General features: G+C 37.8%; 2 protein-coding genes and 1 long non-coding RNA gene across 3 annotated transcripts; 2 read left to right on the top strand and 1 right to left on the bottom strand.

The window, feature by feature from the left end:
• The first annotated feature begins 301 nt into the window (after nucleotides 1-301).
• On the top strand, nucleotides 302-4,003 carry LOC140799137 (uncharacterized). The gene is made up of 3 exons (XR_012110953.1): nucleotides 302-372; nucleotides 2,804-2,943; nucleotides 3,189-4,003. It is a non-coding gene; the product is annotated as an uncharacterized lncRNA (long non-coding RNA).
• Nucleotides 3,068-5,514, bottom strand: LOC140799136 (uncharacterized). Its single transcript, XM_073153289.1, has 3 exons — nucleotides 5,226-5,514; nucleotides 4,987-5,130; nucleotides 3,068-3,735 (listed from the first exon to the last, which is right to left on the bottom strand). Exons 1-3 carry the CDS (start codon nucleotides 5,465-5,467, stop codon nucleotides 3,180-3,182), a joined length of 942 nt encoding a protein of 313 aa, XP_073009390.1. The 5' UTR covers nucleotides 5,468-5,514; the 3' UTR covers nucleotides 3,068-3,179.
• Nucleotides 5,515-9,962: 4,448 nt separating this feature from the next.
• Nucleotides 9,963-12,411, top strand: LOC140799135 (putative laccase-11). The gene is made up of 6 exons (XM_073153288.1): nucleotides 9,963-10,088; nucleotides 10,170-10,321; nucleotides 10,433-10,677; nucleotides 10,761-10,889; nucleotides 10,978-11,928; nucleotides 12,050-12,411. Exons 1-6 carry the CDS (start codon nucleotides 9,999-10,001, stop codon nucleotides 12,178-12,180), a joined length of 1,698 nt encoding a protein of 565 aa, XP_073009389.1. The 5' UTR covers nucleotides 9,963-9,998; the 3' UTR covers nucleotides 12,181-12,411.
• Nucleotides 12,412-12,936: the final 525 nt, after the last annotated feature.

Below are 12,936 nucleotides of genomic sequence, written 5' to 3'. Positions count from 1 at the left end.
TGGTATTAATAATCTGCTAGCTATATTTAAGATAATTAATTTTTTATGACCATATATTTAACGGGAGGTATATTGTGATAGTAAGATGTTAACTAAGACTAAGGAGAAGACAAGTTTAATATTTTTAATATTTATTATGGTAACAAAAAAATCTGATATAATATTCGTACGGTAGAATGTGAATTAGGAGAAAAGAAATTCCCAGTGCATTGAGTTGAAGCCCATCTCGTTTTGGGCTGCTCTAATATAATGGGCTAGATTGATTCGTATACATATAGCTATAACTTGGATAGATCCGATCGAGTCGTCGAACCCATTTGTGCCTCTCTCTCTCTCTCTCTCTCTCTCTCTCCCCCCCCAAGGATTTATAAGGTATATCATCTTGTGTAAATCTTTACATTATTTTGTTTAATTGGTATTTGAGTTTTTCTCTGGAACCCATTTTTTTTTTCTGGTTGCATTTGTTTGTCATGACTTCTGGATGATTGTTGTATGGTTGCGTCACAAAATTAGGGTGCTTTTTGTGAGGTCTCACGGGTATCGTGATGGATCTGAATTCGTATTTCTTCGTTTCAAGGATAAGTTCATACCACGTTTTAAAATTGCGATCTTTAGATTGTTAGAGGAGCAGTCAGAGTTGAATGTGCCAGAACTTTCAAATATTTACAGCATTCCGCAAGTAGTAGTTGGAACATTTAAAGGAAGTCAAAAACAATGGATTGGATTTGTTCATCCAGAAATGTGCTGCATATGGTTTGGGCGATCTTATGAAGATTTTGGCTACTCGGAGAGGGGTAATGTGTTAGTTTGAGATTTCTTTGGTAGGTTTTGTTAGTGGATAAAATCATAAGAAGGAACTGGACTTATGATAAATCAAACCAATGTCAAAGAATAAACACTATTAGTCCATGGCAGAATAATAGTGATCCAAAAGAACTTTGAGAGATTGAATACACTGGTTTTTTTTCCGTGGTGAACCAGTTGTTAACTGGTGATGGTAATTAGCATAACAGTAGAAGAGGAAATTTAACACTATGCATTAGACAAGGTAATGTGTTGCTTTTATTATTATTGAGGAAGATATTGGCAACTGGAGCTAGTTACTTAGGCTTGTGTTAGATAATGATCTATAGACAACTTGAAAGCAAAGGGAATATTTTCATTCATCAGATCTATATTCTGATTGTAGAGTAGAACTTAAAAGGGCTTCTTATTTTTATAGGTTTATGGAGAGTTGATGAAACTTTTTTTGAATCTTAGGAATCTGAAGCAAATAGCAGAGAATCCATGTCTTTAATGTAGTACCAATTAGTTTTATAAGGTTATGGAGAGTTGATGATACTCATCCTACCATTTTTGCCTGCATTTGATGTTTAAAGATGCAATGCTTTGGATCTTCAGTCATAGGAGACACTGAGCAAGAGTTTGGCTCAATTAGATTAACCAACTATTTGGATATTCAATGCAGATTGTACAGGGTTGGCTTCTTGCTTATATATTTTTTACTATGAGATGCATGGAATGCTCTAAGGCATTGAAGAGCATTCCTATCATATTCATACTTGTTTGCACTCAATTAATGAACAAACTAACCATGGAAAACTTACTTATTAATATAGCATTTTTTTTCTAATGATGACAAACCATGGTATAATAGTGACAGCTACGGTAGCATACTAATTATCTTAGTAACACACAATGTTGAATCAATAATCCGACCAAGCAATATGACTAATGGAGATCATGCAACAAGTTACAAGTAATGAATTTCGCAAGTTGATTGCAAGTTTGCAATTGTATAAATTAAGAAGCTCCTACTTGTTGCTCAGTAGCAGATATTCATTCTTGATTGAGCCAAAAACTCAAGCAAATGGTCTTGTAGGTTGTTTTGATAATGGATTGAAGTATGGACCAGTTTCGATTCATATCCGCCAAAACAGATCGGGCAATACGATCGATCCCTAATCATGATCGTCCGAAACCGAAAGCCGATACAATCCATATGGTCAATACATATCATTTTTCTTAAATATCTGATCTCGAATCTAAAACCTATACTTAGAAGCTTGGCTTTGAGCTTTAGTAGGTATTGTTTTCCTAAGTTTATCTAGTGAAGGTGGCAATGCCTTTCGCTTTCAGGTGCACAGTAGTACATGCACCTTAAAATGCACAATTTCCCACTGATGTCACTAGCATTAAATCTAAGTGACTACACTAGTGCACAAGACAACAAGTTGAGGCTTTTATAATAATATAATATAGACAAGAGTAGGCTTAGCCGCATAGTTAATCTGAAACTGACCTCCCAACTTGAGATGGAGCTCATCAAAGCAAGAATCAACAAACAACTACCTTATTAATGTCTGGAAGACCGCTGTGTCTCATATGTAGAAATTTTCTCCATCCCAATGATATGTGAAATTAGCAATGCTTTGAAAACTTCATAGCTTCTTTAGCCTACAAATAATATTCTGCACGTTTGATTCTTGTACATAAGAAGACTGGTAGTTTAAGGCTCATAAGACAAGCATAGCTCTTGCACATCGAAACACACAGAAAAAGTATTTTGCTACCAACTATCTTGAAATATGAGACCTTTGTTGGTGGAGGAGTTCACTCATGAGTCATGGCCTTGTTGTTGGCCCACGCTGATTGACAGGAGCATTTGATCTACTTCACCCCTTTACTGCATCGCATGACTACTGGTTGATATTTGAAGAGGCGCACTGGATAGTAAGATAATTGCATTGCATGCTTTAAAATGGAAATTAAGTCAGTGCCTATATTTGCACTTGTTTGACAGTTTAAAAGGTGGAGTATGGTAAGCTTCAGGCTACTGCATTTCAAGAACCAATGCTTGGTCTGTGTGTGACTCGAAGCAAGATCATTTTGGAACCTGGAATGTACTTGAACCATTTACTCGAAAGTAGACAAATTAAAAAGGTAACATACGAACTATTTACTAGTACTGGATGCGCAGAGAGAACTATGAACAATTTTAATTGATCTATTTTCTTACTTTAACTCATTTTCTTCGTTTAATGATCACGATCAAACAAAACAGATAAAATAACTTTTCCTTCACATTCTTTCAGAGATTAATATCTCTGTTGTACAAATACAATTACAACAAGCCTGCAAATTTCATCTCCTTACCTACTGTTTTTTGTTTTGTTTGATTAAAATAGGCTAGCTACATCAAGATCAGGTGTCATGGAAGACCAATCTAGAGTTGAAGAGCAGGAAGAGGAAGATGTCTGGGAGAACAAGGGAGTGTCATCTGAAGAAGTGACAAAATTGCTTGGATTTCTAAGCACCAAGGGCAACATATCTTGGAGCAAGCCTTGCTGACACTCCACATAAACTTTAGTGAAGTCTTGCAGTAGTTTGTCCTCCCCTATATCTGATCTCATGGCAAACTTTTGTAAAGGATCACATAGCAGACTCTTCTCATCAACAACTTGCTGCTGCTGCACGACAGGATCCTGCATTACGGACTGAGAATTTGGGCTCTTGGGGGATTGATCTTGTTGAGCTATGGCTTGAAGCTTGGCCTTCTTTGTGACTTGAAGGTTTATGGCTGAGTTGTCCAGTGCCCCGGGATGGATGAAATGGGAGTGAGCATAGTGGAGATGAAGTCCTTCATAGGTGATGATTACTGTATCTGGGTCCTCAGTGGATTTCTCTACGTGCTTCTTCGCATTGCAACGAGCATTGGTGCACCTGTAGTAACTCCTGCTTGGCAAGAAAAAGCACATGACGAGTTGAATAGATTATGGTTCTGTTTAAGTGCTTGAAGAGAATTGAAAAAGATGCATGCGAGCCTCGCCTGTTATCATCTAATTTCAGTTTGCAGCAAATTTAAGTATCTATTGTTGCATGACAATTGGAAAGTTTATTTAACTACAACAGCATCCATTTGCTAGTCTTGATAAGGACAAAAGTTGTAAGAATGGGCATTTGAAGACATTATTGAAGCCAGTAAAGGTCATGGTTTTGTCCATATTGCGTCAGCTTCTCCTGTTGTCAGATTTTGGGTCCTATCTAAAATGATATCCTCATGTCATTGGTTTCAAATTGCTGCTTTCATTTCATGCTTTTTAACCCTATCATTGCTGTGGATTGAGATAGTCCCAAAATGCATATTCCTGAACTTTGCTCGAAATTAATTTCGAACCTACTCTTTAGTTCACGCTTACCTCACTTAATGTCTAACCTACTTTTAATTCACGCTTTGGCTCACTTAATTTCTAGCCTACTTTTTAGTTCACTCTTTGGCTCACTTTAACTTTTAGCCGAGCTTGAGACTTAAATTAAGCCTATTTCAAGCTTAATTCAAGTCTAATTTAAACTTGAAACTTAAACAAGCTCAATTAAAGCTTAATGCAAGCATTACTCAAGCCGATTGGATCAAGCTTGAATTAAATAAAGTATGATTAAATTTTGAATTGAATAAGGTTTCATTAAACTTAAGATTAGATCAAGTTAGAGATAAGATATACAGTATTAGATCTTTGATCTAATGGTCACAAATTAATCATAGTATAAACTAATATTATATCCACAAATTAGAGCCTTATCTAGCCGGCTTGGCTTGTGATCAGGCTCAACTCAAAATTTAATTTTGAGCTCATTTACTTTCGAGCTCTCGGTCAGTTGTTGGACTACTGTATAGGATACCAGATCTCCAGACAGGTTGGAGACAAAACACTAATGGCATTTAGAAGTTGCAAAAGGAACACTATTGAAACATGAAATGTCTTCTTGTCACCCTTTCCATTTCTTTTCATAGCAAGACTTAGAAATAACATATGGAGGTAGTTTTCCCTTCAAATCATGTTTACGAAGACGCATGTTATTATCGAAACAAGCATCAATGGCAAAATTGATCATATGCTGTGATCAAATATGGCACAGGACATATATATATATATATATATATATATATATGTATATATAATGAGACAGTGGAAATTAAAGAAGAACCTTGGATATGGATTGTTCTTGATAGCCTTCTGCCCATACTTTCTCCACTTGTAACCATCTTCCACAGGCCTATTGGCACAGCTCTTAATCCTCACTGTGTACTTGTTCTCCATTCTACTTGTTCCTCTCTGTGGCAACCTAACTCTGGAATGAGGCAAATTCCAAACTTGTCATTCAGAATGCAATATATATACTAGCTGTAAGCGCAGAAGGGTAGCTAGAGGGAACGAAGGACATACAGTGGTAGAGAGCCATTTTGTGCATTTTGGTATCTAACAGACAGTGCTTTCTCAATATCGCCAATCGTCGGGCCGGAGTAGACCGACGGCATGAGCTTGTCGATCATGGATCGATAGCTAACCGCGTCGTCGAACTCCGAGTTGTTGTGCCAGAGAAAGGATTGGTCGTCGACGAGCTCTCGGATGAGCTGCTCTCCTAGCTCATCAGACCATCCTGGCTCGGATTCGCCCACTTCTTCCATGAGAATTAATTTCTTCTGCTCAAAGAGGAAGGAGAGGAACAAAGATCCTGCGTACTCGGTGTTCCCAATATGCCTATGCTTTTAAAGACTCAAAACAATAACTATAGTCAACCAAATCTTACAGTCTTGTAGCAAAGTGTGCTTTGACTACCTCTTGTACTGCAGTTTACTGACTAATTATCATCTGGCCTGTTCGTTATTTATTATTAGAAGAAAAATTCGTACACTCTAATTATACTTAGTGACAAGTATGAGATAAGATCAAGTCAAACTAGGGAGGATTGCATTAGACTTTGCAATAATTTATGGCCCTTGTGCCTCTGTCGATTTTACACCAAACAACCACCTCGCTAGAGGAGAAGGGCATGAATTAATTAAGGGCTCCTACCTAACTCTCTTTCTCCAATATATATATATATATATAATATAATATAATATAATATTAAGTTGATAGCTCTCAAAATTCCAAAGAGTATTCCAGCTCAATTTGCTGAGAACTACTGTAGTGACATTATTACCTAGGCCCTCATCCAGAAGCACTGAAACATACATCCAGTTTCTTTAAGGGAAAACATATCGTAATGGGTCCAATAATTAAACGATAGCTAAGACTATTTTTCAGTATTACATAATTCATGCATATATGTATATAGCTGGATATAAATGACAGTTAGGATGTCTCAATTTTTAGCTTATGATGGCGAATTAATCACATATATGAGCTGATCAAGCCACAGTAGCTCTTTGCTGTGATGATATAGAGATAAAGATATGCATGAACTAATTGATGCCTAGAGATATGTACTGATGCATTCCAACAACTAAAATTTATGCGTATTCAATGATGTCACCCAACTTTGAAGCTATTTTTTATTTACTGATTATGTAATCTTGTTAACATAAAAATAACTTATAAATTATTTACAGACAGAGAGAAATATGGTTATGAGTTAAATGGTTCATATTGGTCGCCTAACTGGGGAGTGATGTTGACTCTAAGAGGATACCCAAACCCTTTAGATTTTTGTACATTTTGACTAATTTAAATTGGGTGTGCTCATAAGTCATAAGTCATAACCCCTGGATTGGCCTTGTCGTCTTCCTAGTGACTCATTCGTCCTCGTTGACTCTTGGTGTCACGTGCGGATTAAATGCGATCTACTCCAGATGAGATCGCCGTGGCCTTGTCAACCGAAACTACGGCTGATGGATTCGTTCGGTTAGCCAACAGTTAACGGGTCGGATCCACACATATCTGATCCAATAAGATTAATAAAGTAGTCAACTTTGTTTTTTTAGTAAATTTATTGAAAATATGTTACGAACCGGCCTAATCCGATCCACAACAGTTCTAAAACTTAGATCCTAGCTTGATAACCCTCCAATAGCTAGATAGATGCTAGGGTTAGTTCTTGGTGTGAAGGTGGTGAAGTTATTGATGTCGACCAAAGACTTGGATGGTGGAAGATGGGAGGTGGAAGATGGCACCAATAGAGTCAAGTAAAGAAGGAGATAAGGCTAAAAGCTAATTCTAATAACATTCTCATTATCATCAATTAAGTTTTCCTCCACGTATATATAGAGGCTTATTCTAGGCACTCATTAACTAAATTAAACAACTCTAACAAATCCTAACAAATCAACAACTAAGTTAAAATCTTAACAAACCAACTAAAACTAACTAGTCTTTCTTATCTTCTCGGATTAACCCTTATTTTCTTCCCACAATATTCTATAAATATTTTTTCAAAAACTGTGCGAGTTAGATTTAACTAATTAAATAAAATCCTAACCTGCTAAGACTCTAACTAAACCAAATAAAATAATTAGACTAAATACATTGAGCATAATCTCCTTTTGATGTGATCCGATCTGACTTGGTTCGCATCAAAATACCCCAATATTTTGACTTTATTATCCATTCACATTTCACACTCTATCATATAAACATTTCATTGTTCTTTTGCTCCTATATTTTGCTTTTAATACTTAAAGAATACCCTAGTTTATTTTTTAACCAAATAGATGAGTCAAAATAATTATAAATACAAAATAGCCTAATATTGTTAGTAGTATTTTAAATTTTAAATTTTATTTTCCTAAAGTGATAAAATATTCTATATTTTGTTATCGTCCATTAGGTTAAACCTAATTTAAAATATTTTAAATGCATTAAAAGCAACGTATAATAGTCGTACGCTAAATATCGATATAGTAAGATGTGAATATGAAGGTGAAATGTTTATCGGATCAAGTTCGGATCCGTTTTTTGAATCCGAAAAGTCCACTATGATTCAAATATAGACAAAGAGGTCTGACTCATAGTACTTTAATACGGGTAGTTGGGAAGACTAATGGTCAGAATCACTAGATTTTTCCACCATGGCAATTTGGTGTCATGGTCATCTCTAGCTTTCTCTAAGTCCTCCTTAATCTTTAATGGCAATAAAAAAGATTAAGATCACTTAATATCTTTCTCTCTCTCTCTCTCTCTCTCTCTCTCTCTCTCTCTCTCTCTCTCTCTCTCTCTCTCTCTCTCTCTCTCAGTGATACATATATACTTACAACTCGGTGGAATTGACCAGTTCAACAAGCTACCGCGTGGGTTTCACGTGTTAAGTATTTAATATTGTGATCAAGTTGTGTGTATTTCTAATCAAATGGTTTGTGCTATATATTTCAGAAATTGTATATAAATACTGCATAAAATTCTTGCATCGATTGCATTTAGTTGTATAGCCTTCCTCAAAAATCTAGTATATTTGCATTAATACTACTAATTAATTTTCTATAACCATATGTTAAAATATAAATTAATATCACTATTTGCCCTCCTCCCTAACAGTAAATTGGGAGTATTTCTGTAATTGACTGATAAAGATTTTCTTATGGTTAGAGGTTTAAGGGGGGGTGGGTGAGGGGGGGGGGGGGGGGTATGCTGTATGCATATAGAAATCAACTTTAAAGAGGTATATTTTCGATGTATACATACATAAATAATGGATTTTAGGAGAGTTATAAATGTAAGGAATTTAAACCTATATTAAAAGCAGGAGAGACATGCCTTGTAGATGGACCACTTTTTTTATTTAGTCCCACCAAAATGGGACTCTCATCTGGTTGATTGGATGAGTCTTCAATTGGATCGAGTTGAGAACTAGCACATTATAATATGAATGAATAATTATATCTAACCCCCTAAACTGATCATTCTTTTTTATATACATCTCTTAATTATTATTATTATTATTATTATTATTATTATTATTATTATTATTATTATTATTATTATTATTATTTTGTGATAAAATAAGTCCCATGAATTATTAAATATATCTCACATTTTCTCAATTAAATGGACAGCCGCTTATAATATACGTGACAAGTGCACATACAATTTTTTATGATCATTTCTCGTCGTCATTTTCTCAATTAAATGGACTAGCTACAGTACTAGATCTCGGTAATGTACATCGATCTTCCTCTTAGCCACATCTTTGGTGTTCCTTTTCAAATCTTTAATCCAATATTATAAGGAAATCCTAAGCTTGTAGCCTTGTATGATAAGCATATGAAATCTATTTATTTATTTATTTATCGTTCAATGCTATACAAGAAAATTATAAGTTTGGGTGCAAAATAGATTTGCTCCTTAATTACATAAGTGAAAATTGCCACCTTTACTGGCAGGGAAATAAAACATGAGAACGTCAGGGTGGATGTTAATTAACTAGGCCATGAGTATAATTAACTAGAGCCCTAATACCGAATTAGTCTGCTCGACCACCGCTACCTATACGAGAAAGTCTACCTACCCCACAACCTAATCCTGATCTTGAAGGGAGATATAACATCATTGTCTCTATTGAAGGGAGATCACTATTAGAATAGAAGCAACCTCTTCACACACACACACACACACACACACACACACACACATACACACAGAGGAAGGAGGGAGATCACTAATATGCATGCATATTTCCCTTGGTCACTAAGATAAAACGTGAGCAGGGCCCCCTTATAGTCATATCTATATAGGTTTAAAGTCACACTGCACCAACCCTACGCTTCTAAGCTAAGGAGTAAGAACATGACTTGCCAAATTTACACTCTAGTACTCCTACTACTCGATAATTCTAACCTCAAAAGGTCCCAGCCCTTTCTCCTCTTACCATTTTCACGTAAAACGGCCAAACATGCATGATTTGCATTTCTCGTTGTCTGCTATAAAGGAGCTATTTTGTAATTTCCAATCGAAGAGGGTGGTTAATGTAAATATAACCTTTTCTTTCGTAGCACTCTAAAACTCACCTGGATCCAACTCTCCGGCCCAGCCCAATAGTGATTTCCATGGAAAGTAGCTCAATATTATTCTTTTAATTCACAGCACTCTAAAACTCACCAAACCAACCAAACCCATCTTGACCTCCCAACTTCCATATATGGCCCCTTTTATAAATATATAATTATATTTATATATACCCTCCTTCTCATCCTTACCATCGTACCACCTGCTCTCACTAGCACAATGGCGATTAGTGACTTCTTCTTTGCCTTCGTCATAATGTTGCTGCTGCCTGAGCCCTCGGTCGCCATTACCAGGCATTACAAGTTCGATGTACGTTCGATTAGCTTCGTACATTCCATTTGTTTTGTTAGCGTAAAAAGTGTTAATTCTGCGATAAATTTGGTGCCACAGATAAGGTTGCAAAACGTGACACGGCTATGCCGGACTAGAACCATCCCGACGGTGAACGGGGAGTTCCCGGGGCCACGGATCGTCGTGAGAGAGGGCGATCGGCTTATCGTGAGGGTGGTTAACCACATCAAGAACAACGTCACCTTCCACTGGTATTTTTTGAATTCCTTGGCATTGTAGTATATATGTATATATGTGTGACATTTGCATGGATCATTAATTGCATGTGAGAATACTAAATGTGTGGGCATGCATGCATGCAGGCATGGAGTTAGACAACTACGAAGTGGATGGGCTGATGGGCCATCATACGTGACCCAATGCCCAATCCAAATGGGTCAGAGTTATGTGTACAATTTCACAATTGTGGAGCAGAGAGGGACTCTATGGTGGCATGCTCATGCCTCTTGGCTAAGGGTCACTCTTTATGGTCCCCTCATAATCCTCCCTAAAATTGGAGAAGGCTACCCATTTCCCCAACCATACAAAGAAGTCCCTATCCTCTTTGGTAATTATATACATATCTCACGTTGGCATGTTAATTATTTGAGGCTGATTATAATTAATTAACTTGGGTATATATATATACAGGAGAGTGGTTTAATGCAGATCCAGAGGCTGTGATTGCCCAAGCTCTTCAAACTGGTGGAGGCCCAAATGTTTCTGATGCTTATACTATCAATGGCTTGCCTGGTCCTTTTTACAACTGCTCAGCAAAAGGTATATATATATATAACTAAATAGTCGTATCGTTTCCAGCCTCTTATTTACGTACAAATATAAATCTCTTTGATGTACACTTTGTCAGACACGTTTAAGCTAAAGGTGAAGCCAGGAAGGACGTATCTCCTTCGCCTCATCAACGCTGCACTCAACGACGAGCTCTTCTTCGGCATCGCCAACCACACCCTCACAGTCGTCGAAGCCGATGCCAGCTACGTCAAACCCTTCTCCACCACCACCCTCATCATCTCCCCCGGCCAAACCACCAACGTCCTCCTCTCCACAAACCCCAACTCCCCCAACTCCACCTTCCTCATGTCCGCCACCCCTTACACCACCGGCCAAGGCACCTTCGACAACACCTCCACCACTGCCGTCCTCGACTACCACAAATTATACACCTCAAAAATGCCGTTGCTAAAGCCAACCTTGCCGTCCTTCAACAACACGGCAGCTGTAACAAACTTTACCAGCAACCTACGTAGCTTGGATAGTGTCAGTTTCCCGACCAACGTGCCGAGACACATCGATCGGCGGTTCTTCTTCACTGTCGGGCTCGGCACGAGCCCGTGCCCGGCGAACCAGACGTGTCAAGGACCCAATGGGACCAAGTTCGCGGCATCGGTTAACAATATCTCGTTTGTGTTACCTAATAGCACGGCTATGTTGCAAGCTCATTATTTCTGGCAGACTAAGGGGGTCTATACTACTAACTTTCCAGATTACCCCCTCTTTCCTTTTAATTACACGGGGAATCCTCCAAATAATACGTTTGTGACCTTTGGGAGTAGGGCAGTAGTGCTGGATTTTAATACTAGCGTGGAGCTTGTGATGCAGGATACTAGTATACAAGGGGCTGAGAGCCATCCATTACACTTGCATGGGTATAACTTTTACGTGGTTGGGCAAGGATTTGGCAACTATGACTGGGAGAAGGACCCCGCACGGTTCAACCTGGTTGACCCGGTGGAGAGGAACACGGTGCAGGTGCCATCCGCCGGCTGGGTGGCCGTCCGGTTCCGTGCAGATAATCCTGGTAAGTTATCCAACCTTGATTATCGACAGTTTCACTATTGACTTATGGCCCACTCTCTATTCGAGTTGGTCAGCCTTGTGTCGTTTGACTGAGAGATACTCGTGCTGACGTGGCTTTACAGGTGTTTGGCTTATGCATTGCCATCTGGACGTGCATTTGAGCTGGGGTTTGACCATGGTGTGGGTGGTCAACGACGGGGAGCTCCCGAACCAGAAGCTGCCTCCCCCACCGTCCGATCTCCCAAAGTGTTGAAGTTGACTACATCGAGCAGTCAAAAACTATTTCAATCCCTTCCCAAGCTTGGGTTTTGTTGTGCTTCTTGCCGGAGAAACTTTTGGATGTCCATGACTTCTTTTATCCCCTTTTACCCTCCCTTTGTTTTCGATTTTGCTTTATTGCTCCATGTTGTGTTCCTCATGAATAAAAGTTGATGTGTTGAAGATTACGTGAATAAATTTATCAAGAGTCTTTGAGCTTTTACCATCTGCATGTTATCTTACTCAGCAGATTATTATACTAATTAAGACAAATTAGGAATTAGTACTGATAAATTAAAGAATAAGGTAGCATGCATGTGCTTAATTATCTCTCTCTCTCTCTCTCTCTCTCTCTCTCTCTCTCTCTCTCTCAATAAAAACAAGAAAAATAGATCTAGCTAATGGTTACTTAGTCTCCTTAGTAATTCCATAAACAAATAGAAAGGTTAAAATCACTGTCTGCAGTGTATCTTGCCATTGCTAATTGCTATAGTTTTGGATAAAACTTCATATATCACAGTTGATCAAATAAACTGAAAATAGGAGAAAGAAGACAAACATGGAACAGCAGCATAAGGCGGTGTGCTGCAAAATATCTCGCGTCATTTTGTCTCAGGAGTGGAGACTAAAAGATGGAGTCGATTGCATATCAACATATGAATGATATTTGATACGAATAATAAATAGTTTTTTCTTTTGGCTTTTCCAAATCGTCTCTGATCATTCTCCAGCAGCATTCACATGGCGGATG

This window comes from Typha latifolia, chromosome 12 (assembly GCF_019914945.1).
Source record: "Typha latifolia isolate L0001 chromosome 12, TyphaL0001v2, whole genome shotgun sequence".
NCBI classification, from domain to species: domain Eukaryota; kingdom Viridiplantae; phylum Streptophyta; class Magnoliopsida; order Poales; family Typhaceae; genus Typha; species Typha latifolia.
The sequence above is the reverse complement of the archived record's forward strand: the minus strand, read 5'-3'. Positions and strand labels throughout refer to the sequence as shown.

Excerpts from the sequence above, each read along its gene's own strand:
- LOC140799136 (XM_073153289.1), bottom strand. The coding sequence starts at position 5,467 with ATGGAAGAAGTGGGCGAATCCGAGCCAGGATGGTCTGATGAGCTAGGA. Across the intron at positions 5,131-5,225 it reads CAAAATGGCTCTCTACCACT|AGTTAGGTTGCCACAGAGAG; the intron begins GTATGTCCTTCG and ends GCCTCATTCCAG. Across the intron at positions 3,736-4,986 it reads AAGAACAATCCATATCCAAG|GAGTTACTACAGGTGCACCA; the intron begins GTTCTTCTTTAA and ends CTTGCCAAGCAG.
- LOC140799135 (XM_073153288.1), top strand. The coding sequence starts at position 9,999 with ATGGCGATTAGTGACTTCTTCTTTGCCTTCGTCATAATGTTGCTGCTG. Across the intron at positions 10,678-10,760 it reads AGAAGTCCCTATCCTCTTTG|GAGAGTGGTTTAATGCAGAT; the intron begins GTAATTATATAC and ends ATATATATACAG. Across the intron at positions 10,890-10,977 it reads TTACAACTGCTCAGCAAAAG|ACACGTTTAAGCTAAAGGTG; the intron begins GTATATATATAT and ends ACACTTTGTCAG.